At 40.6% G+C, this 17,772-nt stretch overlaps 2 protein-coding genes across 15 annotated transcripts in view; one reads left to right on the top strand and one right to left on the bottom strand.

Moving 5' to 3' along the window:
* Positions 1–15,291, top strand: part of ZC3H14 (zinc finger CCCH-type containing 14) — a 49,094-nt gene extending 33,803 nt beyond the window's left edge. For 2 of the 13 annotated variants that reach the window (XM_023205404.2, XM_023205399.2), the window contains 7 exons: positions 4,623–4,782; positions 5,524–5,741; positions 9,982–10,102; positions 11,016–11,152; positions 11,464–11,555; positions 12,611–12,717; positions 13,556–14,787. In XM_023205404.2, coding sequence (XP_023061172.1) covers positions 4,623–4,782; positions 5,524–5,741; positions 9,982–10,102; positions 11,016–11,152; positions 11,464–11,555; positions 12,611–12,717; positions 13,556–13,562 — 842 coding nt within the window. In that variant the 3' untranslated portion in view covers positions 13,563–14,787. Of the gene's footprint in view, positions 1–4,622; positions 4,783–5,523; positions 5,757–9,981; positions 10,103–11,015; positions 11,153–11,463; positions 11,556–12,610; positions 12,718–13,555 lie in introns of all 13 variants that reach the window. The other 11 variants (XM_023205403.2, XM_023205398.2, XM_023205408.2 and 8 more) reach the window with 8 other exon arrangements.
* The window catches only part of EML5 (EMAP like 5), a 198,622-nt gene continuing 195,540 nt past the window's right edge, over positions 14,691–17,772 (bottom strand). Inside the window, exon 42 of one of the 2 annotated variants that reach the window (XM_023205396.1) lies at positions 14,691–17,641. In XM_023205396.1, the coding sequence (XP_023061164.1) occupies positions 17,605–17,641 (37 nt within the window). In that variant the 3' untranslated portion in view covers positions 14,691–17,604. The remainder of the gene's footprint in view (positions 17,642–17,772) is intronic. The other variant, XM_026455498.1, reaches the window with a different exon arrangement.

Raw genomic sequence — 17,772 nt, 5'->3', positions numbered from 1 at the left:
AGGACTGGAGCTGACGCCTTCGTTTTTATTATCTCTGTCCTCAGTGCCCAGCCCCTGCCAGATGCATGTTCAGTGTCTTAAAAATGACTGCAGGATAAACACAGGCAACCATGAGAGACCCGGAATCATCTCAGTCCTTCTATTTCCCCTAAGTCTGTCTTTTGTGAGAAGCTCTGGTCCCTTGACCCCTCTCAGTTAGCCCCTTCCTGGAATTTCTTTCCCGAGTCAGGACTCCACAGTCAGTCACTCTGTTCCCTGGCCCTCCCCCAGCTTTTCAGCTCAGAAAGTGTGCTTTTCCTCCCTAGGGGTCAGCCTCCACCAGAGGCCAGATCCCACCAGGTTGGTGAGCACTGGCGTGTCACCCTCTCCTCCAGCTTCATTCTCTGCCTCCTGTCTTCTCTCTGTAGAGGTGTTCAGACATTCTCTACCCATGATTTAGCTCTCCCAGCAGTCCATCCTGCTTCCTCCACAGGAGTATTTGAAAAGGTTGGCAGGCGAGGTCTGTGTGTGGGATCCACTTCATAGCTCTTGTGCGTGTTTTATCTTCTGCTTCCTTCAGCTTTCCATTGTACACATGGTGCACGTGGTTTGAAACAGCAAGTAGTTCTGCGAGGCTTATGAATGGCTGCAGTGCTTAGCTCCTATCACATGTTTTATTCTAAGAGCCCTTTGTTTCTGCACATTCTATTAATTTTTTAAAAAACATACTGGTTTTGTTTTGTGTACGCAATACTTTTTGTTATTTCTCTGCGGATCTGAAAGGTGGTTTTGACATTTTTCCCCTCCCTGCTGGGCCTTGTTTTCTCTAAGTGGTCTGTTTTGGCTGTCTTTTATGCTGGAGGTTTCCATCTGATGTCTGGGGATCCTAGGTGGTCTTACATTTCAGAGTGGAGCATCAGAAGCTCACTGGTATTCTGGGTTCATGAGTTGGGGCATGGGGCACTTCGACTTTATATTTGAAACTGGACCGTGTGGTGGAAAGTGGTTTGTCCTGCCTGTCTAGTTCATGGGCACCCTGATGTCACTGCCTTTAAGACTTTCCTCTCAGCCTGGTCAGCTTCTCCAAAACAAGGTTTTTCAAGTAATAGCCTGATAGAGTTCTGCGAGCTTAAGTGGGGAAAGAAGTCTGGGAGAGGCACTTCACCATTAATTATTATGTAATGTTTAATTCTCCCCACATCATTGTCAGTCCAGTACTTCTTTCATCGTGGCTGGTATCTCTTGGTCCAGGGACTCTGTTCTTACCCTCTGAAGAGTCTAAAGCTCCACTTTCTCCAAGGGAGAATGCATGCAATGGGTAAAGGTTTATCAGGAAATCTAATTGCCTTTAACAATTTTTAACAGTGTACATTCAGGGGATTTTGTCATAGCGTCTTTCTGGCAGAGACCCTGATGCTTCATCCGTGGGCCTCTCCGAAGATTATCTACAGGAAAGCACATCGCCAGTCGTCCCAGGTGTCTTCAGTGTAGAGGTCAGGATTGGTGTGGCAAGGATCAAAACCAAGAAAACAGTGGCCAGGTGCGGTGGCTCATGCCCGTAATCCCAGCACTTTGGGAAGCCAGGGCGGGCGGATCACTTCAGGTCAGGAGTTCCAGACCAGCCTGGCCAACATGGCAAAACCTGATCTCTACTAAAAAATACAAAAATTAGCCAGGGGTGGTGGTGTACATCTGTAATCCCAGCTGCTCGGGAGGCTGAGGCAGGAGCCTCGCTGGAACCCAGGAGGCAGAGGTTGCAGTGAGCTGAGTTGGCATCACTGCCCTCTAGCCTGGGCAACAGAGCAAGACTGTCTCAAACAAAGAAAACAGATAGATGGAATTAGAGTTGAAGAAGAACTAACTGCTTCTGAGAGGGACACATCTAACACACCTCTTTTTTGCCTGTCATTTCTCCCATTTCTTCCCAGGGTCCCTTTTACTGCCAGTTCCTGAGCTTTTGGAGAATCTTGTGGTCTGAATTGGATTGTTTCATTATTGCCTTAGAATTCAGCTTTTACAGATCCCCTGAGTTCTTAATCATCTGTTTTCCACTTTGAAAATTTCTTTTTACACTTATTTTCTTTGTGAGTTTATGCTTTAAAAACAAAAACAAAACCCTTTATTGACATTTTTGTGGGCTTTCAGGAGGGAACAAAAAGTAAATACATGGGGTCAGCCTGTGGTCTCTACTCAGAAGATATTACTTACTCCCCCGTCTGTCTGGTGTCCACGTGACCCAGGCTGCTAACATGCAGCTTGCAGAGAGGTGTGCAGGAAGGACTGGTACACACTTTCCTCAACCCTGGAGCATGTTACACTTGGGTTCCTGTACTTTCTCTAAGCTTTGACCTTTTGGCTGCCAGGACTTCACTTACTCTTTTCATTCCCTTTCATTCTTATGTACAGCTCCTCTCCTCCATTCCTCCTTAAAAGGTTAGCTTTGCTCTCTCCCGCCTTCAGCATTATTTTCATCTCTTCTGTGTTCACCCAGACTATGAACTAGTAGAACTCCTTGGTCTCAGAAAGTGCAGGGTGGTGGGAAGGAGTGAAGCAGCCCCTGGACCACTGTTGGGACCCACCTTTGATAGTTGGGAGACCTCGGTGAATCATTTGATAACTCGGAGCTGGAAACGGTCATCTGTAACACGGGAGGAGAAGGACTTTGTAGGCTTTCAGTGAGGATTCAATGAGAGGCGGCCACCCTGAGTATGTTAAACACTTCTGTCACCTTCGGTTTTGACTCATCGTCTTCTGTCCCCCCACCTACGGGTCAAATCTGAATTTTCTACTTCCTCTTAAACATGGGAGAGTCCCAGAAAGACTTTAAATAAATCTAACATTGAAATGTATCTTTGCCCCTTTTAACTTTGCTCTTTTTCTTTTCCTAAGTTTCTCATCCCAGCTTTCTCTTCCACCTGATTCACTTTACCATCGGGAAGGCGGGCGTGCCCCTTCCCAGGACGGAGCTTGTCTTCTCTTCCTGTCAGGTGTGTGATTCCAGGACAGACAGCGGAGAATCTTTTCATTCAGAGCCTCACCCTCTCTCCCAGGCAACAACAGGTCAAGGACTCTGGTTCTTTCTTAACACTGTTTTTCTAAAAACCAATTTGATCAGGTCACTTCCTTCCTTAGGAACCTCTCTTGATTTCTTTTCTCTTTTTTAATTTTTTTTGGTTTGAGATGGGGTCTCCCTCTGTGACTCATGCTGGAGTGCAGTGGCACAATCCTGCTGCTCATTGCAGCCTTGACCTGGGCCCAAGTGCTTCTCCCACCTCAGCCTCCCAAGTAGCTGGGACTACGGGCATGTGCTGCCACGCTTGGCTAATTTTATTTATTTATTTATTTTTTCTGGTTGATGGGAGGTCTCACTATGTTGTCTAGGCCGATCTCAAACTCCTGGGCTTATGGAATCCTTGTGCCTTGGCCTCCCAGAATGCTGGGATTACAGACGTGAACCGCCACACGAAGCCTCTTGATTTCTTGCTACTTCTAGACCAGAATCCAGAGTCACTGAGATGTAAAAGAACCTTTATTATATGTGTCAGCTTTCCTTGCTATGCACTGCTGAGCCCACCACACACACCCTTCCAGCCATTCCACATTCTAACCTTTCTCAGATGCCTTCGACCTTGTGAAAGCCCCTTTCCTTCTACGTGCGTTTTCCTCTGCCTGAAGTGCTGTGTTTGTTTCTCCAAGTCTCCTCGTTTATTCCTGCTGGTTCCTTTACTGCTGACTTCAGATGTTCCTCCTTGCTAAGCTTTTCCTTGGTTCTTGGCTAGAGTGGGCTGCTCTGTATTCTCAGCACCTTGTTCACATCCCTTTTGGGTCATGCTATTCTGAAATTGTATATGTGTCTGTTTTTCTTTTTTTCTTTGTGTACCTAGCTCAGTTCTCTTAGTTGTTCAGTAAATACTCAATGAATGAACATAAATGAATGTCCTGTGAATTTTGGTCTCTAGCTTTGAAAGAAGTGTATTAACTGTAGTCTGTTGATGGCGTATTGATAGGTCAGCCATATCCATTCTGGGTTGTAGGTCTTGACATATTGTATAAAATAGTAGATGATGTGAGCTTATGGTTATTTGCATTAAAGGCCAGTGTTTTTCTTGATACATATGTTTAAGTGCCCATTCACCTTTCAGTTCCCTTTTAAAGTAGTCCTCGGTCTATCACCAACTGGAAATTGTACCACTTGAATTCTTTTTATCAGGACATGATTCTAAGTGGTATTGTGCGAAGTGAACAAACCAGATTTTCGAAAAGTGGTTCAGCAGTCTGTGTATTCTAATTATAGGGAGCATTAGGACTCAAATTCTCTAGGTTTTTAGAAAAGACTTTTGTACTTTAAAGGTATATTGTTAATATCTCATGAGATGCCTCACCTGAGCACCTTTCTCTGCTGTGGGTAGGGAGTGTCAATCAGAATCACTGGTGCTGTGCCGTAGGCGGAAAGGACTCCTGGAGTTCTTTGAAAACATGTTTGGAATAGAATTCTAGCCCTATTTTCCTGAGTGGAACCAGTTGTGATTTTCCTTTGAAATAATTTGAATATATAAAAGATTGACATTCTTCTCACATGTTTGATGTTGGGAATGTAAGGTATATTCAAAAGTAAACATTTGTGGCCAATTTTTTTGGCTCAGATTACTATGACATGGAATCCATGGTCCATGCAGACACAAGATCATTTATTCTGAAGAAGCCAAAGCTGTCTGAGGAAATAGTAGTGGCACCAAACCAAGAGTCGGGGATGAAGACTGCAGATTCCCTTCGGGTACTTTCAGGACACCTTATGCAGACACGGTAGATGGTTTCTTTTTCTTGTGTAGTTAACTCGTGTGATTAGATAGTAAAGGTTAACCATTCGTTTTCAGCTTCCCTCCTTCCCGCCCCAACCCCTAGTGTAGAGTGCTTTCATTGTTTCAGTAGCTAGCCAATTCAGTTTTCAAGAATTCCAGTTCATCTTTCTTGTTCAGAAATCCATTAACCTACAAATTACAACTCCAGTGTATGATTTAACTCTATTAAGATTCTTTTCTTTATGCAAATTTAGGAAATGCAAGTTTAAAAGCCAGCTGACCATAAGCAGGTCAACTCTAAAGAGAGTTGGCAGATCAGGTTTGGGTGATTTTTTTTCCCTTAGAAAACTGACTGTTTCTGTAAAAGAACCAACATACAGATAATCAATTAGCATAAATGCTGCTGGCCCTGTGTTCTGAGCATTGATGCTAATTCTTTGGTTTATTTCCATATTGACCCTGTGAAGATCGAATGGGTGATGGGGTCAGGCTTGAGGGGAGATTGTCCTTAGTAAAGTTAGTACAGGCTGGAGGGTCACTGGTGATGATGCCGCTGTGACTGTTCATGGCCATCATGTGTTAGCAGGGAACCCACCAGTGCTGCACCTGGAAGCCCTACCTAGTCTTTTTTATTGAAGCAAACGCAAAGCCACGGGAGTGATAGTTCTGCTGAAGAGCACTTTAGGGGGCTCAGCGTTTTGTGTGTGTTTCCCTAATTCTATGGTATTTTTTATCTGTCTGGCAGAGATCTTGTACAACCAGATAAACCTGCAAGTCCCAAGTTTATAGTGACGCTGGATGGTGTCCCCAGCCCCCCAGGATACATGTCAGATCAAGAGGAGGACATGTGCTTTGAAGGAATGAAACCCGTAAACCAAACTGCAGCCTCAAACAAGGGACTCAGAGGTCTCCTCCACCCACAGCAGTTGCACTTGCTGAGCAGGCAGCTTGAGGACCCAAATGGTAGCTTTTCCAACGGTGTGTTGAGAGCTCAGATTATCAGGGTGCTGTCATTGTGAAGGGAATCTTTGACTTGTTTCTCTGCCTTGAATGAATATTGGTTAAAGGCCTTGCTTTTGTTTATATTCAGTAATGGCCTTTTTTCTTCTTTCAGACAAAACCACCAAGTACATTTCATACTCTTTTTCCTGTGTCTGTTTCATAGGTGGGCTGTTACTCCAGTGTAAAAACGGGGTTCAGCCATGGAACCTAAGAGACCTCTTCCTTATGCTGGCTAAAGGATGAACCACCATTCTTGATGCCTTCTTTACTTAAACTTTGTATTTTCTTCAGAAACTGTACTGCCACTTTGCCCTTTTATCGGCAATAGTCTGTTATAATTACCTTGAGAGAAAATTTTAGATTTGATTCTATTTCTACCTCAGTGAAATTTCTTTGAAAGGAGTTTCTCGCCTAATCTGTCAAGATACTTCTTGGAACTGTTTAATGTTGAAGACTAATATTTAGCAGAACTCAGATGAACTCCCTTCAGATAGTGCCATGGTTTTCGGCAGGTGACGGTTTCTTATCACCGTTTCTTTCACTGGCTGTCAGTGGCAGCTGCAGCGCCACTGATCATTTCCATTCATGGTAGAGAATGGTAATTATGTTCCTCATATCTTCTAAAATTTTTAGAAGCACCTCTTCGTTGGCAGGAGGGATAATTCCTGAATCGTAAAAGTGTACAGATTCAAAGGAAAAACAATAATGGATTTTGAAACATTTCCTTGAGCAATCGTCTTGGAAGAGATATGAAAATGTATTGAATACCTTTTTGATCATTAAAAATAGAATAGAGGGAAATCATATGGTAGTGGAGTGATAACACTGAGTTTATTTTAACTGGTTGCGTTTCCTGCTGTGAATCAATGATGTAGTGTGGTTTTGATTAGTGGAGGGAGTTGAAAATCTGACCGTATCAACAGGAAGAAGAACTTAAAAATAGTAAAAGCTGCAGTAGGCAATACAGATTTCTTGACTCTGTATGTTTTGTCTAAAGAGAAGACTCCAGTGTTTTCACTACTCTTGATTTTCAATTTGGTAGCTTAATTGTTTGGTCTGTTAGGATCTGGTTTCATTTAAATGTTGATGTCCATATGAGGCTTTATGGGGTAGACATGTAGCAGCAGTGACACCATAAATACTATGTTAGTAAAAATTCTTGCCAGTGCTGTGGCCATTGTGCTGACAGCCATGCTGAGTGGTGAGCCTCCTTTCCCATTGCTTTGACTGGGGACTCAGTCTTCCACTGCCGCTCAAGGATGAAGCTTGGTAAGATTCACACAGAGGTGTGGCTGGAGAGGCTGCTGCAGAGCAGTTATCAGCAGCCTCTGGCCTCTGCCCACTTCCCCTGTGAGCAGGGAGTGTGAAACTGCAGTTGCTTCTGGTTGGTTTTATGTTGGGTTGTTTCAAGGATACAACCAACAGCAACATCTGTTTTAACCTGTTGCCTTTTTACTCACTGCCATATGGCAGCACAGATTTTGTAGCTTGCTTGCTTGCTTGTTTTTGTTTGTTTGTTTGGTTTGTTTTGTTTTTTTGAGATGGAGTCTCTCTCTGTCCTCCAGGCTGGAGTGCAATGGAGCAATCTCAGCTCACTGCAACCTCTGCCTTCCAGGTCGAAGCCATTCTCCTGCCTCAGTCGCCCAAGTAGCTGGGGTTACAGGCATGCACCATCACGTCTGGCTACTTTTGTAGTTTAAGTAGAGACGGGGTTTTACCATGTTAGTCAGGCTAATCTCCAACTCCTGACCTCAAGTGATCCACCAACCTCGGCCTCCCAAAGTTCTGGGATTACAGGCGTGAGCCACTGCGCCCGGCCTATAGGTTTCAATAAAAGGTGAATTTGCCTCTTAAAATTTGAACAGAAAAAGTTTTAATAGTTTACAAAGTCAGTGTCAGCCAGTGAAGACTAGGGGCATGACCTTCATGTGACATAATGTTTCTATCAGAAAGATATAGTTTCTTTGTAAGGTATTATTGTAATAATCACGTTTCTTTGTAACATATTATATTGTTCCTGAGTATCTAGCTACTTTACTTTCCAGCTAGGCTTCTCTTAAGTATTCCCTTAATCTTTTATTTGGACTGGGTTCTTGTGTATATGTTATAGTCTGCTGTGTGTAGTTCATTATAGGAAAAGGGCAAGACACATTTACTCTGCAGGGATGACACAAAAAACATATAAAAGTTAGAGAAACTTCCAGTCATCTCAGATTTTCTTTGGAATGAAGATTATTCTGGTATCTTAGAACTAAAATGACTTTTACTGTTTTGTTTTGTTTTGTTTTGAGACAGGGTCTCACTCCCATTGCCCAGGCTGGAGCGCACTGGCACAGTCACGGCTCACTGCAGCCTCCACCTCCCAGGCTCAAGTGATTCTCCCACCTCAGCTTCCTGAATAGTTGGTTACTGCAGGTGCACACCACTGTGCTTGGCTAAGTTTTTGTATTTTTAATAGAGACAGGGTTTCACCATGTTGCCCAGGCTGGTCTGAAACGCCTGAGCTCAAGTGATCTGCCCGCCTTGGCCTTCCAAAGTGCTGGGGTTACAGGCATGAGCCACCACATCCTATTTAAAGCTTAAATAGGACTTTTACTATTTTTAAAGTAGCATAGAAAATTGTTTATATCAGGCATAGTCATAATTGCTCTTTGATGCTGCTCCTCTCTGTGCTGCATGACTGCATTTGTGTGCCTTGTTCTCCTGTAGTGAAGACAGAACATGGGTCAGTGGAACAGTAAGTACTCATAGAACCAGCTGCTGCTGCTATTATGACTGGTTGTCTGTTTTGCATTTTTTCCGTTTAATCATCAGACTCTAAGGAAGACATTATTTTCACTTTGTATAGATGAGGAAACAGAATTCAGAGAAGGTAGCTAACATTTGCACAGTGTCTAGCTGAGCAACTAAGTGGCAGAGTCAGATTTTAACCGACCTCTGGCAAGAGAACTAGAGGAATATAGTTGAAGTGATACTTGCTTTCATGAACATGAATGTGAACCGTAATACATAATATCCATGATGCTCTTTTGCGGAGGGGTTTGAGGTGTCTCAGGCCAGAAATTAGCAGCTGATTAGTGCCTGTAGCTGTAATTTTACTTATTCAGTGTTATTTCAATAAATTGCCAGCATTACAATTTCAATGAAGGCAGATTTTTGGCTTACTGAAACAGGATAAAAATCTGGCAACAGGGGTCCCACTTTGCCCTGTCATAGTAATGGAAGCTGTGATTGGACGTGGCACAGGGAGTGGAGTGGATGGGTGTGTACTTGCTTTCTAGGTTGCTGCTCCCCGTCTATCCCTTACTGTTTTTATCGTCTTCAGCCCAGTCTTGCTATGTTAGGGGAACTGCCAGTCCCTGTAAGTGATGGCATTTGTGACCCCATTGCAGGCAAAAATGTCTTCCCCTTTTTAGACATTGCTGGCTGAGTGTGGTGGCTCATGCTTATAATCCCGGCACTTTGGGAGGCCGAGGCGGGTAGATCGCTTGAGTCCCGGAGTTCAAGACCAGCTTGGGCAACATGGAGAAACCCCATCTCTACAAAAAATACATAAAAATTAGCCAGGCCTAGTGGCATGTGCTACTTGGTAGGGGCTGAGGTGGGAGGATCACTTGAGCCTGGGAGGCAGAGGTTGCAGTGAGCCGAGATTACACCACTGGCACACCACTGCACTCCATCCTGGGTGACAGAGCAGGACCCTGTCTTTAAAAAAAAAAGAAAGTTAAAATAGACATTGCTGAGTTTAGCACCTGGACTTTATAGCTCAGCAAGTGGGAATCCTTTTGTATTTGGGCCACTCATCATCTTGCTAGCACGTGAGAATTCACATCTCCTTATCACCTTATGTGTTTTCAGTTTTTATTTAATTTTATTGGTTCCCCAGTTGACGTCCTCCTCTATGTTTAATTCAGCTGTGAATTAGTATTGAGAATTAGAATTTTTGGTGAAAACTTTGGCTTTAGTTGCAGAGTCACTGTCCTCTTTCCTTTTCACAGTGAGAACTGTTGTCTGCTTCCTGGCAATCTTTTATAGGTTTCTATGGCCAGTGTTAATCACATAATTTGGGGTCACTTGTTTTATATGACTGTACATTTAACAGAAGATTCTAAGACTGGGGTTTGAGGGAAATATGTTAAAGGTGCTGTGTACTGAATTGATCATAACGAATGAAATACTTGCATTTCCTTTCCCTTTGTAGCTGAGATGAGTGAACTGAGTGTGGCACAGAAACCAGAAAAACTTTTGGAGCGCTGCAAGTACTGGCCTGCTTGTAAAAACGGGGATGAGTGTGCCTACCATCACCCCATCTCACCCTGCAAGTGAGTGCCATCCCCCCATCTCACCAGCTGATTTTGGCTTTCAGTTTAGTGTCTATATCTTGCACCTTATTTTGTTTTTCTTTTCTGTGGACAAGTCTTTAGTTTTATAACTAAATTGAGTGATAATTACCATGGCCCTCTCCGGAGCAGCGTATTTCTTGTTTATGGGTGTTTGTTGAAAGGCAGGGGTGGGGGGTACTTTGTTTGTTGTGCCTCAGACCTATGAGATACTGAAATACCTGGGGTTCCTTAAGAATTCTGTATGTTTAAGGAGATGGGTAAATGGTAACTGCCCCAGTTTGTATGCATTTTGGCCACACACACTATACACAGAATTTGAGGAGTTTAGGGAAAAGTTCGTTATGGGTAATGAAAATATTTTGGACTTGGGTTAAATTTTTCCTTACAAGCCGGCTGGCTCAATGTAATGAGCTTTGTGAAATGACTTCTAGAGGCTTTTTTTTTTTCCTGCGCCAGGGGTGGGTCCTATGGATGGAATCTTCATTTTTAACTCTTTTAAGGAAATGATGTGGCAATAATACGGCTGTACATATAAGTAGACTATGGGATGAGTCTTTTTGTAGCATAAAGTCTTGCATAGAGTGTTTATTGTATTAATGAATTCACTGCATAAAATATATACCTTATTAAGTGGTGTGATTTTTATCACAAAAGCCTCTGTCTTTCCTGGTGGCTTGGCTTGAGTTAAAAGCCTGTTTGTGTTATCCCAGGCTTTGGAATAAATGATTTTGTCCTATTCTGACATATGGTCTTATTTTAAAATATTCTTTTTGTTGCTGCTGTTTTTGCATTTCTCAAAACAAGTAGTGACGGGGAGTGTAAAGAACCCTTATACAAAAAATAATGCATTGAGAAGATTAAATATGAAATATGCTTTTTTTTTGTTTTGTAGAGCCTTCCCCAATTGTAAATTTGCTGAAAAATGTTTGTTTGTTCACCCAAATTGTAAATATGATGCAAAGTGTACTAAACCAGATTGTCCTTTCACTCATGTGAGTAGAAGAATTCCAGTACTGTCTCCAAAACCAGGTGAGTGACTTACTGTGCTACTACATTTGGGTAAAAAATATAAAATGGCATTTTGTGACTGTAAATGGAATTGAACTAACAAAAAGATGGTTTTAGAAATAATTTTGGCAGCATCAGTTAATCCAACCAGTCTTTAAAGAGCAAGTGTGCCTATCTGTAGTATTCTGAAGTATTTTGACTAGTGAATATATAAACCTTACCATTCTAATTTAAAAATGGTTTTCACTCTCAAAAAAAAAACATCAGTAGACTGCATTAAAAATGGACTTTCCAAACAGATTGGAGACCAGTCCTGGTTTTTATTTTGTTAGCAGTTGCACCGCCAGCACCACCTTCCAGCAGTCAGCTCTGCCGTTACTTCCCTGCTTGTAAGAAGATGGAATGTCCCTTCTATCATCCAAAAGTAAGAACTTTTATTTTCCCAAAAATCAATTTAGTGATAGATAATGTCTCAGTTTCGTCATTTACCTTCTTTTTTGTCAGAGTTACTACGTTGGTACAAAAGCAATTGCAATTTTTGCCAGTAAAATTATTAAGTTGTTCCTTCATTGTCATTGAACTTCCGTCTGGCCCCTTAGGCCGAGTGGTCTGAAACTATTTAATGTTAGTATCGTAAGCACTCAGTGGGAAGAAGCATATCTTTGCTAGTCACATTTTCCATTATTCCCTGGATTTAAATATATGAGTGGGTTTTGGCGGGAGTGGGGGAGCGGTTTGAACCTAATGCCAGAACTGAGATGATGAAATCCAGTAGGTACTGCTTAAAACCATCCAAACTTCTACTGATGGTTTTATCTGTGTGCTAAAGATTGATGATGGTTGATGAATCTCCAGATGTTTACTTGGTCAGAATGAATTATCTCCTTCTTGCCCTGGTAGCCTGAGGACCACATGAAAGGCCTTCACTTGCCCCATCTGTAACTGGGCATAGCTGAGGGTACTCAGTGAAGAGTGTAAGGGATAATTAGAAGTTTTTATGGTATGCTAAACTACGTTTGAAATTTTACTCGCTGTGATTCTTTGACTAGAATTTTTTGACTCAAGGGTAAGTACATTTTTCAAGGCTTCACTAGTATTAAAATGGTCCTTATAGATGGAATCTCTTTCTCTGTTAATGGTTAGGGTGGGCTGGTTATTGTCTCTTAAGTTGTATGTTGACCAGGTGGGGTGGGTCAGGCCTATTATCCTAGTACTTTGGGAGGTAGAGGCAGAAGTGGAAGGATCATTTGATCCCGGGAATTTGAAACCAGCCTAGGCAACATAGTGAGACCCCATCTCTTAAAAAAAATAAATCACCAGGTGTGGTAGTACACAGCTACTTGGGAGGCTGAGGCAAGAGGTCATGCCACTGCACTCCAGCCTGGGTGACAGCATAAGACCCTGTCTCAAATAATAAAATAATGTGTTTACTTATATTAGCCTTGTGGATGTTGTTGAAGCTCTGTTATTTCTATTCAGCACTGTAGGTTTAACACTCAGTGTACAAGACCAGACTGCACATTCTACCATCCCACCATTAATGTTCCACCACGACATGCCTTGAAATGGATCCGACCTCAAACCAGGTAAACATTCAAATTAGTTTTTCTAATGTCATTTCAAATTCTTTTTTCTAATTTGCAGTTTCTTAATTTATAAGCACACAAAATTGGAAACTAGACTGTTACTTTGAATTTTTTTCTTTGCTGTTTAATTATACAAGGGTCCTTTGGCAAAATAATTGACTACATGGGCTAAATTTTATGTTATCCAGTGGTTACTTTTTTAACCTAGATTATCTTGCTCTGTTGCCCAGGCTGGAGCGCAGTCACACTGTCATAGCTCACTGCAGCCTCAAACCCCTGGGTTCAATCGATCCTCCCACCTCAGCCTCCCACTTGTAGCTGAGACTACAAGCATGTGCCACAACACCTGGCTAATGTTTTAAATGTTAAGTAGAGAAGGAGTCTTGAACTCCTGAGCTGAAGCGATATCCTTCCACCGTGGCCTCCCAAAGTACCAGGATTACAGGCATGAGCCAGCCAGATTTTAACTTCTCGTTACATACTACGCAAGCATATGTAATGGCCAGCGAGAGTATGTATACATGTACTGTACTTGAATTTCACATCCATTTTCTTTGACATTAGCAACTGGGAAATATTGAAAGGAAGTTTCAGCAACTGGGAAATACTGAAAGGGAGTTTTAGAATATTTTAGTGTGGCCTAAAAATCTAATTATGTATGGTATTATCTTTTATCTACCTGACATAATTGAATTCTTGTAAAAAATCTGCCATCTGTATTGTAATCCTATGACCAAATATTTATTGCCTGAAACTAGTCAGCTTTTTAAACTGAGATATACGGTATATATGGATACAACGCAGATAATTAAAACAATTTTTGGTTCTGTTCACTCAGCGAATAGCACCCAGTCCTGCCTGGCAGAAGATGATGCAGTTTGGAAGTTTCCATGTACTGATGAAAGACACTCTACAGAACTTGTCAGATCTTTGAAACTTGGAATATATTGCTTTCATAATATGAAGTTTTATTGCCTATCTGAAGTGTCTAATTTTTCAAGTTTGTAAGTTTATTAAGTGGTTTTAACATTGGGTGTTTTTGTTTTGTTTTTACTATGAAAAGACCGCTTAAGAGCTAAATTCTGTTAAAATATTTGGGGCATGTTTGTGCACTGCTGTTGTGAGGATCGGCATAGGAAGTTGACATCATGGTTAGTAATGGTACTGCAGCTTAGGGGGCTACACGGTTGCTGTGAGTGGAGAGATGCAGTGAGGCAGTTGTCATTATTCTAAAAATTGAACTGCTTTCACTTTTCCCAAAGATTATATAATGTTCATGACCCACCACGAAAACAGCATTGGCCAAAGGTACTGAGGCTGCTTAAAATATTCAGTTCTGCTTTTTAATTTTTAAATGAATCTAGTTTGAAATGGATTATACAGGCCTCTCAGGCTGAGTGCTACTTTGGTAAAGTTCCCAGTTTTCTTGCGTTCTGTGACAGGATGAATGAGGTGGGTATGGACGGTGGAGACAGCTGGAATGGCAGGTGCAGAAAATAGGAACAGTTTATACAGTGCTCTCATTTACTGATGACATAATGCCTTCTAAATAAATTTTTTGGGAAACTACATTATCACAAAATTATACAAATTTTTTTACAAGTATTTACATACGGTATCTGAAAACAGACTTTAAAGTCACAAGATTATAAATGTACATATGTATTCTCACATTCTGAAAAATAACATTCTCAGAAATAGCTCCACAGAAAATATACTTAGTTACTACTGAAGATAATTTTTGAAATGTAAAAATTAGATTTAAATAGTATATTTTAAATGACAGAACTATGATTACAGAGATCAGATAGGTAAACTGCAAGATAAGATGAAACTTTTGGCCTACTGTATTACTTACAGAGCTTTTTGTGTGTGTGGTTTTTAAAACTGTTAAGGCAAGAAGTGTCAAATGCTTTAGAGTTAAATAACAGATCACTGATTTCAAAGACTTGGTGTATAGTGTTAAAAATTAAAGCTTAAAAGGTGATTAGAAAAGTGGATTAATGCAAAAGGGGTAATAAAGACTGCAACATTCTCAGGACCAAATTAACTGCTAAAAAAAAAAAAAAAGTTCATTGACTTGCTTAGTCATATACCCAAATGATAAACCTACATGCGCAAAGGCTCATGTTTAAGATTTGTCAAGCCAGCAGTCTACTGTTGTGTTGCCATTGCTTTTCCTTTGGGAGAAGAAAGAATTAACCAGTCATTAAACCATTTGGTAAGTTGCACTTTGCTGCACTGATCCCACAAGAAAGGCTTGAAACACGAGAAGCAGCAAGGACAGAGCACACAAGCGCATAAGGCTGTTGTCTTCGGCTTGGGTGAAATGACAGTTCCTCTTCATTCTAAAAGTTTAATCCATTGAATTTAAGGCATTTGTTCATTCCAGCATTGAGATGCTTTGCATCTCTGCAGAAGAAATTTATTTTAAATTGTTTAAATTTCTGGAAATACTTTTAGCTATCATTTATAAATGGTAAATAGTTTCGTTCTCAGTTTCACTATAAAGAACAAATGGGAAACAAGGGCTTGATTTAGTTCAGCCATTTTACAAGGAAATAAAATACTAAAATCTCATTGTTTTTTGCTACTTAATAGACACTGCCCAGACACACATTTAAGAGTGTAATCTTTCAGTTGCTATGGCTTACAAACAAGCTAAGGTTGACCATAAAACATTTGTTGGATGACTTGGTCTAAAATGATCACCACAAAAAGGGACCACAAAAAGACGGAAATGAGCACGGTTGGCGACTGGAAGCGAGGGGTACCAGAGCGCACGGTGTGCTTTGGCATGCATTTTATACATAAAACGGAACAAAAGGTGCCAGAAGTCCCAGGTTACACAATCAGGAGCTTAGATACTGCACACAAAAATAATTTGCTGGGTTAAAAAAGGTAAACATAGGGCAGATTCTATATGACCTAACATGTTTCTTCACCTTCCCCTCCTTGCTGGCTGATACAGCGAGGTGGTCAGAGGATGACTACTTAGTCAATATGACCTTTAGTTGTGAAACTGACAGCAGCAGTGATTAAGGCTGACTTAATCAGGTTGGCCACTTTGAAGGACAGAAATGCAGTGGAAACAGTTTTATTCTATGTAGTTTACATGCTTAAGGTTACAGAGTTTCTACCTGCACTGTAATGGAAATATAATTTCTCTGTAGCCAAAAGCTGGCAAACTTGACCCAGAGGGAAAATTTAAAACTGCAACAGGCTCAAATGTAGAGGAGTATTTTTCTTTTTATGGGCAGGTTATTCAGGGATTTTTTTTTTCCCCTTTAATTTATTGACTGACTGTAAGTACATGAGTAGAAACTTAATGGTCATGTATTTCAAATTTTGGCTTAATTTAGGAGAATCCATTGATGAACGAGTACCAACTTATGTTTCAAGCTTCTTAGCCCCATTAGCAGTCCTTCAGCCACAGCTGTTTAGAGCTTTAAAACTACCAGGTTCAATCACTGGTTATGCTTTCTGTGATGTAATTTAGTCATTTCTAATTTTAGTATTAACCAAGTAGTAGACACAGAAAATACGTATTAATAATCTTCATATATCCTGTCAGACCAAATGGGATTCTAGGAATCTAAAGCAATCTATTATGCTATAAAGATAATTAACACATTAAAAACTCATAGGGTCAATACAGCATCTTAAACCTCACACTTAGAAAAAATATATTTTTAAATAGCAGTCCACATGATTTTCCATCTTCAGGAAACTACAGATAGGCTAACAGCAAATTCCTGAACTCTGAGCACTGATCTTTGGCAGCATTTAAAGTGAAAAGAAATAAGGATCTAAGAATTCAGCCCTAATCCTCTAAAAAAGGAATTCTAACTGACAAGTTTTTACAAATGGAGTTGGGTTCATTCATTTTGGAAATAAGCCTATGGAGTGGCACACATCTAGCTAAACAAATTTTCCCAATAGAAAAAAAGCTATAAAAATTTTATTCCAAGAGTGATTAATTGTATAATGTTGTATATGTGAATTTAACACTGTTTACATGTTAAACAAATGTGTGTATATTAGACTACATTAAATACGCAATACTCTCTTCCAGTTAAATACTGTTGCTCCCTAAAACCCTTAAACTGTACACCATTGGGAATGATTGTTCATCGTACTACTTTTCCATTAGTGAGGCTACAGTTACGTTTTAAATGTTCGATTACAGAGATGGCGTCTGAACATAAACTGATGGCTTGAAAATGAAAATGGAAATGTAGCAGCCATATACTGCTAACTTTAGATCTGTTCCTGAATTCAAAACTACTAGGAGAAAAGTGCCCTTTATAAAAAAGGACTTTATTAATGCCTAAAAAACATCATATTCTCCAGGAAAGCTTGTGTCTGTTTCCTTAGGGAAAATGTTTGCCTTTTAAAAACTGTGATCCTTTAGGGTGATCATTACTTTCCCTTTCCTTATGGAAATGCAAGAATAAAATTTTTCATTAAACAATGAACCTTGAAAATAAAATATAAACACTAAGAAACCATTTTGCTAAAAATATGATGAAAATTATCCTAATTGGGTTTTTGAGTTTTTCTGTAAAGAGTGCTCCACCCTAAATTTTCCCAGCAGGTCTGCCGAAATCGCACACTTCCCAGTACAGGGGGACTTGGCCTTTACCATCAAGTATTCGATCCTTCCTTGAAATGGCATTATCTGGCAGTGTATGGATTACGGATTATACCCAGTGCATATAGCAAATATTTTGAACAGATCAGTCTTTCACTATTTTGATGATTCTGGGCATTTCTCCCTGTTACAGTCTTAGGTTAGCACCACTTGACCATGCAGGGTTGGGTTTTGGTTTTTCTTCTCTGTAATTCTGGTCTCAGGGTTAATTTGTGTAGTCATCTCAGCATCTCTCAGTGAGGCATATGTACACATTTCCAGACAAATAAGCTGCAGAGAAGAAAATTGCAGGGAGTTAATGACGTTTTTAGATTTTCATAACAGTTTAATATTTTAGAGTTGAGCTTTCAAGTTACACATGTGTAATATTTTTCCTCATTAACTCCTTTTATTCTGTATTT

This window comes from Piliocolobus tephrosceles, chromosome 6 (assembly GCF_002776525.5).
Source record: "Piliocolobus tephrosceles isolate RC106 chromosome 6, ASM277652v3, whole genome shotgun sequence".
NCBI classification, from domain to species: Eukaryota; Metazoa; Chordata; class Mammalia; order Primates; family Cercopithecidae; genus Piliocolobus; species Piliocolobus tephrosceles.
This window is presented reverse-complemented; position numbering and strand designations above follow the sequence as displayed.